Source organism: Aristolochia californica, unplaced genomic scaffold (assembly GCF_029961685.1).
Source record: "Aristolochia californica isolate CCGP_79_NKW_82.1479 unplaced genomic scaffold, dmAriCali1.0.hap1 SCAF_12, whole genome shotgun sequence".
In the NCBI taxonomy this organism is placed as follows: Eukaryota; Viridiplantae; Streptophyta; class Magnoliopsida; order Piperales; family Aristolochiaceae; genus Aristolochia; species Aristolochia californica.
This window is the reverse complement of record NW_027181793.1, coordinates 16,366,162-16,380,623: the sequence shown is the minus strand read 5'-3', so window position 1 is coordinate 16,380,623 and position 14,462 is coordinate 16,366,162. Positions and strand designations below refer to the sequence as shown.

General features: G+C 37.8%; 1 protein-coding gene across 6 annotated transcripts; it reads right to left on the bottom strand.

Annotated features, from left to right (window-relative positions):
* Positions 1 to 3,096: 3,096 nt before the first annotated feature.
* Positions 3,097 to 13,743, bottom strand: LOC137945490 (chloride channel protein CLC-c-like). 6 transcript variants are annotated; one of them, XM_068791397.1, is made up of 10 exons: positions 13,469 to 13,743; positions 12,384 to 12,975; positions 12,134 to 12,221; positions 8,794 to 9,055; positions 8,325 to 8,525; positions 7,229 to 7,406; positions 6,311 to 6,573; positions 5,593 to 5,862; positions 4,232 to 5,360; positions 3,097 to 3,771 (listed from the first exon to the last, which is right to left on the bottom strand). In XM_068791397.1, the coding sequence occupies exons 4-10, from the start codon at positions 8,982 to 8,984 to the stop codon at positions 3,679 to 3,681; spliced, it is 2,325 nt and encodes a 774-aa protein (XP_068647498.1). In that variant the 5' UTR covers positions 8,985 to 9,055; positions 12,134 to 12,221; positions 12,384 to 12,975; positions 13,469 to 13,743; the 3' UTR covers positions 3,097 to 3,678. The 6 variants fall into 6 exon arrangements, with proteins under 6 accessions (XP_068647498.1, XP_068647500.1, XP_068647503.1 ...); XM_068791399.1 differs by having other exon boundaries at positions 12,384 to 12,849; XM_068791402.1 differs by having other exon boundaries at positions 12,384 to 12,514.
* Between the last annotated feature and the right edge of the window lie 719 nt (positions 13,744 to 14,462).

The window sequence follows — 14,462 nt, the reverse complement described above, 5'->3', positions numbered from 1 at the left end:
TAAGCTCACGAAATCAATTAGAGATCACGAGAATAAGGATAGATAGTAGATCCTTCTGAACTAGTTTTTGTTAGGAATTAGACGCCCTATTTCCAAACTAACGAGAGCAATAATAATAATCGTGGAAAAAAAGAAAAGCATGCACAAGAACAAACAACAAGATTTATATAGGTTCACCTCAAGGTGAGACTACGTCCTATCTTCTGCCACTGCAATAATCCACTATGAAGATGAAATAGTTTACAAGAGAAATCGCACACACTTACAAGTGTTTTTCTCTAACTTCTTGGGTTGCAACTTATGATGCTCCTCGGATGATTGAAACTCTAATAGCAGCGCCCAAAATATGAAGAGGAAACTAGGCAACCACGATACAAGAGTAAAATTTTCAAACTGCCCTTAATGAAACAATAATTAATATATCGTGGACCGAGCGGGGGATCCACCCCCCTTCCAACCCCCACGACAACCTTACCACGAAACTCAATCCGTGTACCGACTCAGTGCAGGGCATCGATTAGGCTCCACAACTTAATAGTTTTAGGCTTTAGATGGAAACCAAAAATCATACCAATTGTCTCTCGAGTCTTTCTTCTATTACTAGAGACAGGGGAGAGATTACCAAAGAGAACTGGTGAAGTAGTAGAGAGATTTTCTTGAGAGAACCAACAATGTTCCAGGAAGCAACACAACTGTTCCAGCAGGAACTTTAGCATGCTTTGGACACAAAAGGAAGTTCCTTGAGCCCAAGACGTTGAGCTACTTGTTTCAATCCAAACTTTCCTAGCTAAGCATCAAGTAATGGAGTTCTATCGAGACAAGTTGTCGATTAGTACAGTCAGATAACTCACGAGATCAACTCGAAATGAATCCAATGATCAAGGTTGGTGATTGCAGATAGATACCAGGCTGAATGATACCAATGAGAGAGAAACAAAGATAATATTGCTTGCGTAGTAATGAAGCCAACTGAATCCATGACTCAGGCAGTCAAAAAAATTCAAAAGGAGATTAGATGACAAAGCCAATTGGACCCTTGATTCTGGTAGTCAGTGAGAGAGCAAAAGGAAATTAAAACCCATTTAAGGATCCGTAGCAGTTGTTCAAGTTGTGTTATAGAGCTGAAGTCGACGCATACTCGAACTTTGAATTCTGAAGGGTCAATCTCAGGTTGGCGCCATTGAATACATTCATCGAGGTGGAATTGTAGAGTGTCAACCAGCCGATTATCATGTTATGTGAGATCGAGAGAGATTAGCAGTAATAGAGTGCATGATCATCAGAGAATACCATCAGGCCGAATACCATGATGACCATGATGAAGCAGAAGCAAAAATTGGAGAGGAAGGAAAAACTGAATGAGATCATGGCTTAAGAGCCAATGTTAGATCGAACTTTGGAGTTGCTTCAACCACCTTGTTATCGTACCCGACATAAAAGGTTATAAGCGAGTTTGACCTCCACTGCCGCTGATAAAGCATTACAACCCTTCTATTGTGAGTAAAACGGGTCTTAAAAACGAGTCTTCAACATATCTTGAATTCAAGTCTTGAGTGAAAGGATCAATACATCATCGTACCAATCAGAGCATGAAAGTTGTTTGCCTCTGAAATCAAAAATATCAAATTCTCACATGATGGCAAGCAACTTTCGAGCGCTGACTTCGTTGCATGGTCCTTCGGTTTTCAGCCTCTAAAAAACTGAAATGGTTTACATAAACCTTAAGCCTTCACTGATACAAAGACAACCGACGGATCAATTTCTCCAAAGTATGCAAGCAAGGTCTCTTGCAGATGGTTTTGAGAGGTTCTATCCAGCAACTTAAAAAGAAAAAACGAATTCAGCCAGTAGATTAAAAGCGATAAATAGTACTAAAGGGAAGAATGAAATATCAACTGCTTTAGAACAAAGAACAAGAGATAAACTTATCTTTGTCATGTATTTCCTCCAAGTTGAATAGTTCTTTCATGAATCATGATATGAGTAAATAAATAAAAAATTAGAATCTTGAAATCACATACCATGTTGATTTCAAGATTCCATAATACTAAGATCTTCAACTTAGAGTATAAAAAAGAAGAATGAATGATAAGAGGAGAAAAAGTAAAGTGAGGTGAATGAAGAGAGAGGTGAGAGCGAATGAGAGAGTTAAAAAGAGAGATGGACTTGTAGAGGAGAGAAGAGGGGAGAATAAGTGTTGTGGAAGATTTCCAAACCCTCCCCCTTAACCTCTATTTATAAATACCAAGAGTATATAAATTACAAGTACATCCTTCACCCTAGATAGAGTGAAGAAAAGACAATGAACATAAGATATTTACAATAATGCCACCTAAGTTTGTCTATGACTTTCAACATCTTCTAGATGTTGCAAGTTATACCCCTACCATTCTAGTTTCATAAATATTTATACTTGATTGATTATACTCAGAGATGTATATAGCTAAGTCACTTGGAGTTCTTCAACTTGATTTATAGACATATTTTTAGTAGTATTTTTTTTGTTTGATAGGCAAATACTTGTTCAACTTCAAATTCACACTCCAATGGTAGTGCAACATGGTTGGAGCTAAATGATTATTTGGAGCAAGCAGTAAACAACTACATATTTGATGGAGATGTTGAAGCTTGTTGTGAAAGACTCAAAACCTTTCTATCTAAAATTTCTTATATGGAGTATAAATATTTATACTTGATTGATGTAATAGAGTAAAAACAGTTCTTTTAATAATAATAATTAAAAAAAAACACTAAAACTAAAAACAAAATTGCTATCCCTGACATTTCAACCATTGGCAATTTAAAACTGGCGGCCCTCTTTGACCTGTAAACCATTGACAATCATATTGCATTTGGCTATTTGAAAATGAGTGCTGACGGATTGTCTTGGTCAGTGCTATTAATTAGCACGGAAGAAAAAGGGCTAAGCATATAGCAACGGCTCACAGTCTATACTAATAAATGTAGAAACATGAAATTTATTTGTAGACCCTGTGGTAGGCGTCTCAGACATCTTTGGTCAACGTCGAATATATGTATTTAATGTTACATGTACCAGGGATGATGATAGTAACGATAACAATATCTGCCTGCTCAAATAACCATTTTATATGTTTCGCACCAAAATGACTTTTTATATTGGATCAATGCATGTATATATATACTATTACAAATGTTACACCAAACATGCGCTACAGGGCTGTGTATCATTACAAACCCAAAATCCAAAGATGTCCACCGTTGGGCATCATTACTCCCCTCGGCTTTCCACCCGCAAGAAATAATACGAATACAGCAATAAAATTAAACGCTCTTGTCTTCCAAATGTTGTTTGTTCCGAAGATTCGTGATATATACAAACATACTATCAAGACCCAAAAAAAAAAAAAAAAAAAAAAATGAAGCCTGGAACTCAAACTTTCCAATCCGCAGTAGTACACATGAACAATGCTTCTGTACCCTAACCAATCTTCATGAACTTCAAACCCTATGAACATAGATATATGTTCTCTAGAGTTATTATGAATTGTGAAAGCTCATAAATGCACATACCAAATACAGGATAAATATGAAAGATAGCTTCATTAGAACCTGTGGAGATCATTGGACAAATATGGAGTTCGAAGAGGGGTAAAACCTCAGGATGCTCAATGGGGCCTAGCAGATGGCAGAAAATGATCATTTGTGCAGGCGTCTTAGATGAGGATACAATTCCAGGATGTGCTCAGGCATGAAATCATGCCGTGTGAGAATGCCTGCAACTGGAGGCCTCTGCAAGATAAAAAAGATCATTGGCATTAATGCAAAGTCATTATTTTGACAATATCATCATTAACAAAGTTGGGATGTGAGGTTCTTTCATGTAATAATTGGTCTATCCATGCATCTAATAAATGGCAGCTTGATCACAAAAACTAAGGCCACATAAATGGGGAGAAAGGGTCAACTGGATGGAAGGCAATCTGGTCGTATCTGACCCAACTTTGGCTACAATTTTCTTAACTGACAGACAAGATGATCTCCATTCCATCCATCAAACACTGAAAGGAAAGATACTTATACTTTCTGGGTGAAGATCACGACAGAATATTTGGAAAACGCCTGGAAGCATACTGAAAATATATGATTGCATTAATTCCAAATGCCTTTTCAGTATCTTGTTCGTGGAAAGTTATTTTCATTCCATTATCTTGAACAACAAAATCATGCATGAGAGAGAGAGAGAGAGTACCCCAGTGGTCTTTGGCACCACCAGAAGGTGTCTAAGCCCTAGTTCCCGGAAAAGTAATGCAGCCTTAGCAAGTGACATAGTCTCTACCACTGTGTAAGGCGATGTATTGGAGATTAGGTGAAGATCCACATACATCTCCATCTCATCTTCCTTAATCTCCAAATCCTCAACCTTTAGCCCCTTACCTGAACCTGCCTTTGCAAAATCAAAAGTACCTACTTTCTTCAATATCTCCTGCCCAGAGCGCACTCTATCTTTTGAAAACATCTTTCCTTTGAGCAAAACCAAAAGATGAGACCTCAAGACCAGTCCACAGAGTTCTGGTTCAACCGAGAAAGGTGGCTCGTCTACCACCGGAAACCCATTATGACCTGTCATCCTTAGCGCTTGCAATATGTTACCCACCTTTTCAACTCCTGCAAAATGAATTATAGGACCTGTCACCACATCCCTCACTATCAACTGCCTCATGTAAGGTTCAGCATGAGCCTCCAAGTAAGGCAAGCCCTTCATCTTCACTATCTGATCATAAACTCCCCTGTTGAAACAGTCAGCTACGGTCTTTGATATGAGGAGAACTAGCATAACCAAGGGGAGCATCAAAAGGTCATTTGTGAGTTCAAGAAGTATCACACAAACAGAAACAGTCATTCTCATGGTTCCCCCAAGGAAAGATGCCGAACCCAGGAGAGCAAAGAGACCAACATCAAGATGAGAGATGGGACTCAGGAGCCGCCCCACAAAGCGACCGTAGGAGGCCCCAGCAAGGATGACTGGGATGAAGAGTCCAGAGGGAACAGCAATACCATAAGTAACAATTCCAAGGCAGAACACAGCAACAAAGAATATTAAAAGTGAGGACAAATAAAATTCAGAAGCAGTCCCTGAGCTGAAGAGGTTTCGGATAGCATCATCATTAGTGTTGAGAAAGAGAGAAGCAAGGTCATTGTAGTGGCCTTTGGGGCACTGGAAATTTTTGAAGTTCCCTGCACGCCCTATGGTAGGGCACTGATCTTTCAAGCCTTCAGGACAAGGAGTACAATTGGCCAGCCAGGATAGGCCAAAGGAGCAAAAAGAGGTGAGAAGGGATATGCTGACTGTGAGAAGGATCTTGAATGGTGCTCCCTTCCTGCAAATGTTGGTAAGCTTCAGGATCTTAAACCACACATACTTTGACAGAAAATATAAAAAATTTCATCCCATGTTGTCAAAATAAGTATGCAGATACACAAGAACAAGCACCTAACAAAATAAATATTAGGAGTTCAGTAACGAATACCCAGGCAGCTCTAACCCATAACTAATTGAGAAATAAATGAGCTTAGAACAAAATATCCACAGGATAAAGATGTGCAATTTACTCATTGATAATGCTGTAAGTGCGAAGTGTCTTCTCTATGAGGAAGTTGTAGAGTCCTCCAAAAACTCCTCCAATTACCCCAATGAGTATGACAGCAACAAGATCAGGCGTGCCATATGTGGTGATAGCAGAACTCACATCAAACATAATTAGACCTCCCTCTCCAAATAGCCCACACTTTCCACTACGGCAGTACTCTATGAGACCTTTTAATACAACAGCAACCACAGCAGTTGTGAAAAATGTTCTCCAAAGAAGAGCACTTCGCCACCTAGAAAAAACAAGCACATAAATTGGTGATTTAAATCAAGAGGACGAGTAGTACTGAGTAATGTATGGATCATATTGGTCTCTGTGGTACTAATATACCAATCCAAAGAGTTCAGAATGGATCCTGGTCCAGATAGACCTGAATGGAGATCCCTTTAGTGAGTTCATAACAGAGGAGCATCAGATATAAATCAATGCATCTCTATACACAAGTGATATTATGTTACATTATCAGTCAAAGATGCAGGTTGCGTACATGCATGAGGCAGACAGATATGTGGCCGATCAACCCTTCATTTTAGAGAGATGGTTCAGGGAATCAAGCTGTAAACCATCTTTATGTGAGTATAAGTACACTAAATTATATATGCCCTGCTTAGGTGTTGAGTAATCAGCTCTGAACTGGTATGTTGGAAATGAACATATAGTCAGAAAAACAGAACACTCACCATGAAGCAACTTCTTCCAGAGCCATGAGGACACCACCAACTGGTGCTCGGAATGCAGCGGCAACACCAGCTGCAGCCCCACAAGTGATCAAGTCTCGACGGTCTCTATCATTTTTAAAGTATCTGAGCCATGTCCAGGTGAGATGGTATTTACGAGACCCACCTTGTCCAAGTAAGGAGGCAATGCATGCTCCTGTGTGTACCATTGGTCCTTCCTTACCCAAAACAAATCCAGCTGAAACTCCCAAAACAGAGCCAAAAATCTGCACATTGCATATCATATGTAATTAAGATATTTGGGTAATCCAGCAGAAGACAACTCTAATGTTCCAAAGCTACTTTCACTATGATCAAATCATAGATCTTTACAATGCTTGAAAGCATTAGCTTGAAGTTAATTAGCCATGTCCGAATTAGGTCAAGTGACCTACAACTCAGCGATAAAGTTTCTGAGTTAGTTCTCAAGTTAGAACAATCATGAAAGTCAAGTAAACACTCACTCTTTAAGACATGAAAATGCAGGTGTATGCCAGTATTCTTTGTAATCCTTTATTTTCAATTTGAGGATACCAGGCTTGAAGATTGTTGTCACTGTTTTTTTTTTTTTTTGATAAAGAAGATGGTTGTCACTGTTAGCACCATGAATTAACAGACTACAGATGAGACTACTCTCATAGAATCTAACTTTCAACTTGAACATATAGTTAGCAACTACTGCCCATTATTTGATATATATATTAGGAGTAAAATTACCAACTCAATATACTTTTCCATTTGTTGGAAAGAGGTAATTTAAACTTCTACTCATAAAAAGGAGTCCAGTCGTATTCTCTATCCAACAAACACAACATAAGACAGTTTCCCTGCCAACAAAAAATACCTCCTTTCACCATCTCTAACAAGTGTATAAGTACCCACCTTAACAAAGAGGGTGCTAGGAGCCAGTATGGAATGAGCGTCTACACCATTTAAGTAAGCTTTCACTTCAGGTATACCAGATCCAGCAGCTGCAGGAGCAATATAAGCACAAAGTGCTGCAGCAAAAGCTGCCAAAATGACATTGCAACCAGCATATGTTATGAATGCTTCATAGTACCTGCACTGGAGACAACATCACAAACAGTCACTGCTTACATGAAACTTCTCTCTGTCCAAGTGGAAATGCACATAGATGTTTTTGGAAGGCATAATCTGGAGCAGTTGATACCAAAGTTTTATATATCTACTGGATTGACATGCAGCAAATGGCACAGACAAGGATATAAGAGTGCAAACCTAATAGGTACACCGTCCTAATTCCTTATTAAACCAATATAAACATATCCAAAAAACTTCTCACTTATCATTCAATCTATCCTCTAAAGGTCTTCCTCGAAAAACAAAATAAACAATTAATTAAATTGAACTAAATTAAAAAAATTATCTTATGTACACATAAAAGCAATTATGTTGATATAAAAGTAACTTTTGCATTGTTTTCCAATTATTTTCCATAATAGTAGAAACATGACTGAGACAGAATACCTTACTATTACAAAAGAAACATGTCTCACTGACAGAATGCCGTACACGTTTTCATGTTCTAGACAAGGACACTGCCAGTAGCCTGAGGCAGTCTTTCAAAAATAACCAGCCAAAGCAATATTTGCAGTCTGGTACAGCATTTCAAATACAGAACCAAATTTCTAACAATACTAGAACAATAGGTATACATGAATTTCCTAGAACAAAATAAAAATAAGTAAAAATAAAGAAAATATTTACCCCTAACAACCTATTTCTGTTCAACAGGAAAATGTATGGAAGAAAGAAGAGAAAAACAAATGACAATTCCAACTGGTGGTCAAACTTGGATAGAGCTGGACCAAACAGGAAAAGGCATCTTTATTGTTGACACAAGAATTTGACTTCTAAAATATTCACGGAGGAGTATCATTAGAGTGACTCTCCAATTAAATTGCCCTAAATATAACATTTGTGAGGAAATGAAGCAATGGATTGAAGTTGGTCTAACCTTTCCTTGAGCATAAGATTGCTAATAAGCAGCAACTTAAATCCAGCAATGTTTTCCACTGCAAGGTTATTGAAGAAGCCAACAAGCCCTGTACCCAATCCTATAAGAAGTGCAAGAGTCCACTTGAGGACAACATACTGAAATATCTGAACCTTCTTTCTTGATCTCCAGTCCTGCTTGAATAAATCATTTTCCACGATCCTATAATATATAGTACTAAAAAAGTTAACTAAGAACTTTAAATAAAAATGAAATTAAAGCATGACAAAGTTAGCTATATTGACAAAATTTTACAAATGCCTACCAATTTAAGTTCAATTATAAAGCAATTATCTTGATTTACTGCAGTAAAAAATGATCTTAAAGAAGAAAACCAAACAGGGGATTCCAGCAGAAGCCATTGTCATTCAAGTTTTAAAAGAAGAATATAGCAAAAATCAGAGAATTGGTGCCAAGACAATCAACTTACTCATAATCAAGGCTCTCAATAGGACAGACATTAGCACCAACTATTGCAATCTGAGAAGAAGTGTTCATTCTCCTCCTTAATAAAGGCTCCCTTAGTATAGTATCCCTATCTGAGAATTCTGACCCATTCCTTTCAATGTCTTTTGCCTCCAATAATCCTTCACTGTCAGGGTCAATCCTATCTCGCTCCATCTCTCTTCTTTTCAGCTTACCGGTATGACAAATTAGCACTGTGTACTTGATATCTATTTAGTGCTTTTGACCTGGGAAAAAAATGTTTCAAACTTCAAATTTGGCCACCTCATATGAGAGAGGGCTTTGGTACTGTCTCAAAGAAAGAAAACATAAAACTTTCAGAAAATTAAAGAAAAGATAAGAACTCGATTTAAAATTTTCCAAAGTGAAGCATTGAAGACTAAAGACACCGTAACAGCAAAAGATAAGAATTTCTGCAGAAGGCGGCAGAGAGGGCAAGGTTCACGGGGCCAGAAAGGAGGACCACCTCCCCCTCCCCTCCAACAAGAAAAGGAGGAGAAGACTTCCTCCTTTCCGTGGCTGTGAAACAGGAAAGGACATTTCCCTGTCACTCCTTCCCCTGACAGCAGAAAATCTGAGATAGAGCCAAAATAAAATATAAAAATTATAAAATTAGCATACAAGTATTTAATATTTTGATCGTTTTCCTCCAAAAAATAAAGAAAAAGATGAAAAATATAAAATATAAAATCAGCACTAGGTGAGAATAAAGGGTGCAAGTCATAAGTCAACCATTAAACATAATAAACTTAATAGACAAGAAAATTCAAGGACTCTAAAATGCTTGAGAAGCAGAGATAGAGTTGACTCATAGCCTATAGGTGAAAGATGGGATTCATAATCTTAATATTAGTCTCTGGATTTTCAGGTCTGAATTCAGCATGCAATAGAAGAAAATATGTTCACATCAAATGTAAAATGTTTTTAACTATTCTCTCAAAAAATTGTAAAATAGAAGAGAACCATGTATGGCAGCAACCTAAGATCAATTGAAATGGCATAAGCGTGCAACACTGCAACAGCGAATAGGTGATTGTCATGTAAGAAAAGATATGTTAGTAGAACAAGTGGGCTATTATAGATCATGGAGAAATGAATTAAAAAAAAATTAGCATCAAAATGAATTCAGCGTCACTAAAAATGAACTTATATACCTCATATTTAAATTCAGTGCCACTCAATTTAAATAAGTGATACCTCAGATTTCAATTCAGTGCCACTCAATTTGAATTAGTGCTGTGAAATTTGAATTCAGCACAGCTGATTTCAAAATTGAGGTATATGGTTTTTTTCAGCAACGCTGCATTTATTTTATGTGAAGTTAAATTTTTAGTGTTTCACTTTTTCACATCCAACAGCTCACATGATCTAGTAACATCTATTTTGGTACAGGAAATGCCTATTCGTTGTTGCAGTATAAATACAGTGTGCTTCCATTCAACTGATCTGAACCATTTGGCAACATATCAACTGCCATGTCATCTCATAACATCAGCACATAGTGTTATGGTAGTGTTATACAATGTAACATTTGTTGTGCTTGCTGTCACAAATTTATAGGTCTTGTCAGTGCTTTTTCCAGGAAACGCCGGAAAGGCATTTCTAGTAGAAATACATTTCCAAAGACCATTAGTGCCTCATGTTTCCTAGAAACACTTTTTTAGCTGGAAATTCTTACCAAGAAAATCATATAATTTTTAAAGTAAGATTTTTCAGGCAAAATAGGCCAGAAAACCATATGGGAATTTTTGAATAAGTATTTGACAATTAATGTTGTAATACTTTCAACACAAAGCAATTTTTCATGGCAATTTTGTATTTGACATTTTATTTTACTGAAAATTTATCGGATAAGCATGGTAATGCTAGAAAAGCATTTCTAGGTAGAAATATGTTTCTTGGGATAATTAGAGCCCCATATTTCCAGGAAACACATTTCTGCCTGGAAAATTGAATCATTTTCCAGGTAAGGTTTTCCAGCCATGATAGGCCAGAAAATCACTAGTGGGAAAACATCAAGTTGACCTCATTCTTGATTGAATTGATTTTTTTGCAACGCTGCGACACTGGTCTTCCTCAGCATACGGGTTCTCCCAACAATGCTGCGAAGTTGGTCTTCCTCTTCAGACACTGCGATGTTGTCTTATCCCGAGGCGGTCTCTTCATCTCAATGTTGTCTCTTCCCATCCTCAATACAGGTAATAGTCCTCTCTCTCTCTCTCTCTCTCTCTCTCTCTCTCTCTCTCTCTCTCTCTCTTCCCTCCCTCTCCTCTCTTCCTCTGTTTTCTCTCTCGATAAGGATATTAATAATATCAAAACATTTAGAAACTATTCAGATGGTAACGAATGCGAAAAAAAATCTTTTCTTGGAGATAGAAAATACTTCAGGGTGGGTGAAATGAAGGCACAAAATGACTTTTCTACTAAAATCCTTATTCTCTATCCATATTTTAAAATTTTCATACAATTTCCTAAAGGCACTAATAAAATTTTATACTGAAGGTTTCTTGGAAATATATCTCCCAAGAAAAACATTTCTAGCTTTTCCTGGGATATAATTTTCAACTAGGGGCACTAACGGGCCTAATAGGATTTTATTTGAAGGTTTCTTGAAAATGTGTATCCTAGGAAAAACATTTTTATCTTTTCCTAGGATATAAATTTCCAACCAAGGGAACTAATGGGACCCAATAGGTCCATTTAATTTTCTTAGGAAATTTCTAAAATTTTCCATGTAATTTCCTAGTAAGGCACTAATAGGATTTTAACTTCTTGGAAATATGTATCCTAGGAAAAACATTTCTAGTTTTTCCTGGGATATAAATTTCCAACCAGGGACACTAACGAGGCCATAGTGTTGCCACTGTTACATAATTTCACATACATAGGCTATTTTTGTTTTGTTTTAAGCTATTCTCACTTTTAATATATGCTTCATACACAAAACATATAAACATTTACGAACCTCAGTTCTATATTTACAGCCTAAAAAATTTAATTTAACCATACTTATTTCTGAACTACATATCAGAACATCTGAGGTAGAAACCTCAATAACCTATTTCTTGGATCAGACTCCGCCTACGTGTTAATCACGGCCCATAAAACTAGCCTATATCAAGACCACAAGGACTAGAGACGAAAAACACAAAAAATGTTTGCCTAAAAACCAATAAGCAGAGTAATCCCCAAATATCTACCCAGTGCAAAGCTCCCATAATCAAGGCCCATGAACGCGCTGCATGCGCAGGACCTGCAACCTACAAGACCATGTAGGCTAAAAGACGAAATAGTTGACCACCAACCTCCTGTATTTGTACCACGAAATCGAATCCCCGCCAGCCTGCCTTTGTTCCGTGCCACATCTTCCCTCTACTCGAGCTAATCAGACGCCTGTTAAGCAATTATCAGAAACGAATCAATCAAACAATCCAAAACGCAAAGCTCCAATAAAGACAAAAGAAACGAATCCATCAAACAACCAAAAAATCAAATACGCAAAGCTACAATAAAGACAAAAGAATTCCCAACGCGGCCAGCGGACACGAGATTCACCCGGATTCTGCTCGCAGCCCACGTGACAGAGAATGATAGAAGCTTCGAGTTGCCGTTCCACAAGATTATAATATTTACCGAATACTATCGCCGTCCGGCCACTCTCGGAGGAGATGATCCCTGCCACACAGCTTCCATTGGAAATGTTTAACAGAGAATCAAAATTATTGCCCATCGTTATTTCGAAATCTGCAATGAACACATGGTCCACGACGGCACACAATCCGAACCGCAAAAGTGATAAATATACGATCGTGATCAGCCAGCTTAGACCATTAAAATAAGTTTTCAGAAGGGGCGAACCGACGGATATATTTATAAATTATATGTACTGAATCAGAAATAGAAAAGGTGGGTGCCACTACAAAGTGATGGTGGCGTGAATGTCATCCGTTCTTCTCCGCCTTGAATGGATCTCATGCCGCACGCAATCCGTATGTACCGCCCGTCTCAGAGAGGCACTTTTCTTTTTGAACCGATCGACGGAAATTTCAAGATCAACCGGAAAGCATAACGGCCCAGATCGCTGAGACAGATTTTTTAAAGCCAATCTCAAAATAAAGCAAGCAGCAGCGAACTCATTATTAGCATTCTGCATCGACAGCTAAGAAAAGATCATGACACATCCCACCAAAATAGCGCACAAAAAAGGAAAATAACGGTTTCTATACTTTGGTTCCAAACTGCACTTCCTACTTTCCGATCGGTTTCCATACCTTTCTCGAAGTTGAAAATGAAAACAAATTTGTTAGACATTCACAAAACACGAAGAACTTCCGAGGACAGAATGAAAATTTAGGTAAGCGAAGCCTGAAACTAGAACTGATTTTCAGAGGCGATAATCCTCATAACTAAGGGATACCCACAAAAAGCTTATGAGGACCTCAAAATGAAAGCTATGTCAGTGAATGGAGACAGAACGAAAAAGTATCGGAACAATAGATAGAAAATGACGTCTTTGATAACGAAACGGAAATTGATTCTCCTACCCAAGCAAGAACAGAAAAAAAAAAAAAAAAAAGAGATAGCCGAAGATTCCTTCAAAGTTCAGGCTTCCACTTGGTCTACCAAAAACTTCAGCTTACCTCAATTACTCTTTCTTTCATCCGTCGAAGCCTTTCCAAGACGGAATCTCCGATCATAAGAGAAGCCTGTGTTCGGATCCGGAAGTTTCGAGCTTTCTCCAATCGATCGAAACCAAAGAAACAGACATGAATACTACAACACGTAGTGTTTCCGCAACGATTTTCGTTCCAGGTAATCGAAATCACGAGTCGATCGGATACCGAACCAGTTAAAGGCAAGTCACGGATTTCACCTTTGGTTTCTCTTTTGTGTGTTTCCTCCCGTGAGGAGAGAAAACGAGACCTCAAAGTAAGGAAGACGAACCCATTTTAATAGAAAAATTACTTATATATCTATAATATTTATTTAATTATTATAATTTACATTTAACTCAATATTGAATATACGATTATAATAAAAAGTAAGTAGACCCCATGTTCCCTTGTGTTCTTTCCTTTGAAGCGAAGACTTTAAAAGGATGGAATTTGGCATTCCAATTGTTTTGTAAATTGAGGTGAAATACATTCCCTAGGAAATGTAATTTCCACCCCCAACTTTTTCAATGTACTAACACATTTTGTAATTTTATATTGGAAAATGAATTAACAATTTCTATTTCTGCGGCGAACGGTGGTTTGGCTGATTTACTGAACGGCCGTTGGCGATTGCCGCAGGCCGCCCTGAATGGCACGCAATGCGATAGCCGATGGCCATACCGATTGGATGTAATGTGGGCCCACGTGGAGAAAAATAGAAGAGCCAGTTTCGGCATCAACAACGTCAGGGCGGGTTGGGCCAGCGGGGGTTGCGTGCCGTCAATAAGAATTTGACTTACAAAAACAATTAATTAAATTGAATCTACAGTAGATGCAAAGTTTTGATGGATACCCTAAATTATGACAGGATTTTTATTATTTTGAATCTAAACCGGCTCGTAAACTGTTCGAACTCGATTCAGTTCAGTTTTTACTTGAGTTTTGCTCAAACTCAAACTTGAAATAAAGTTTGTTAAGT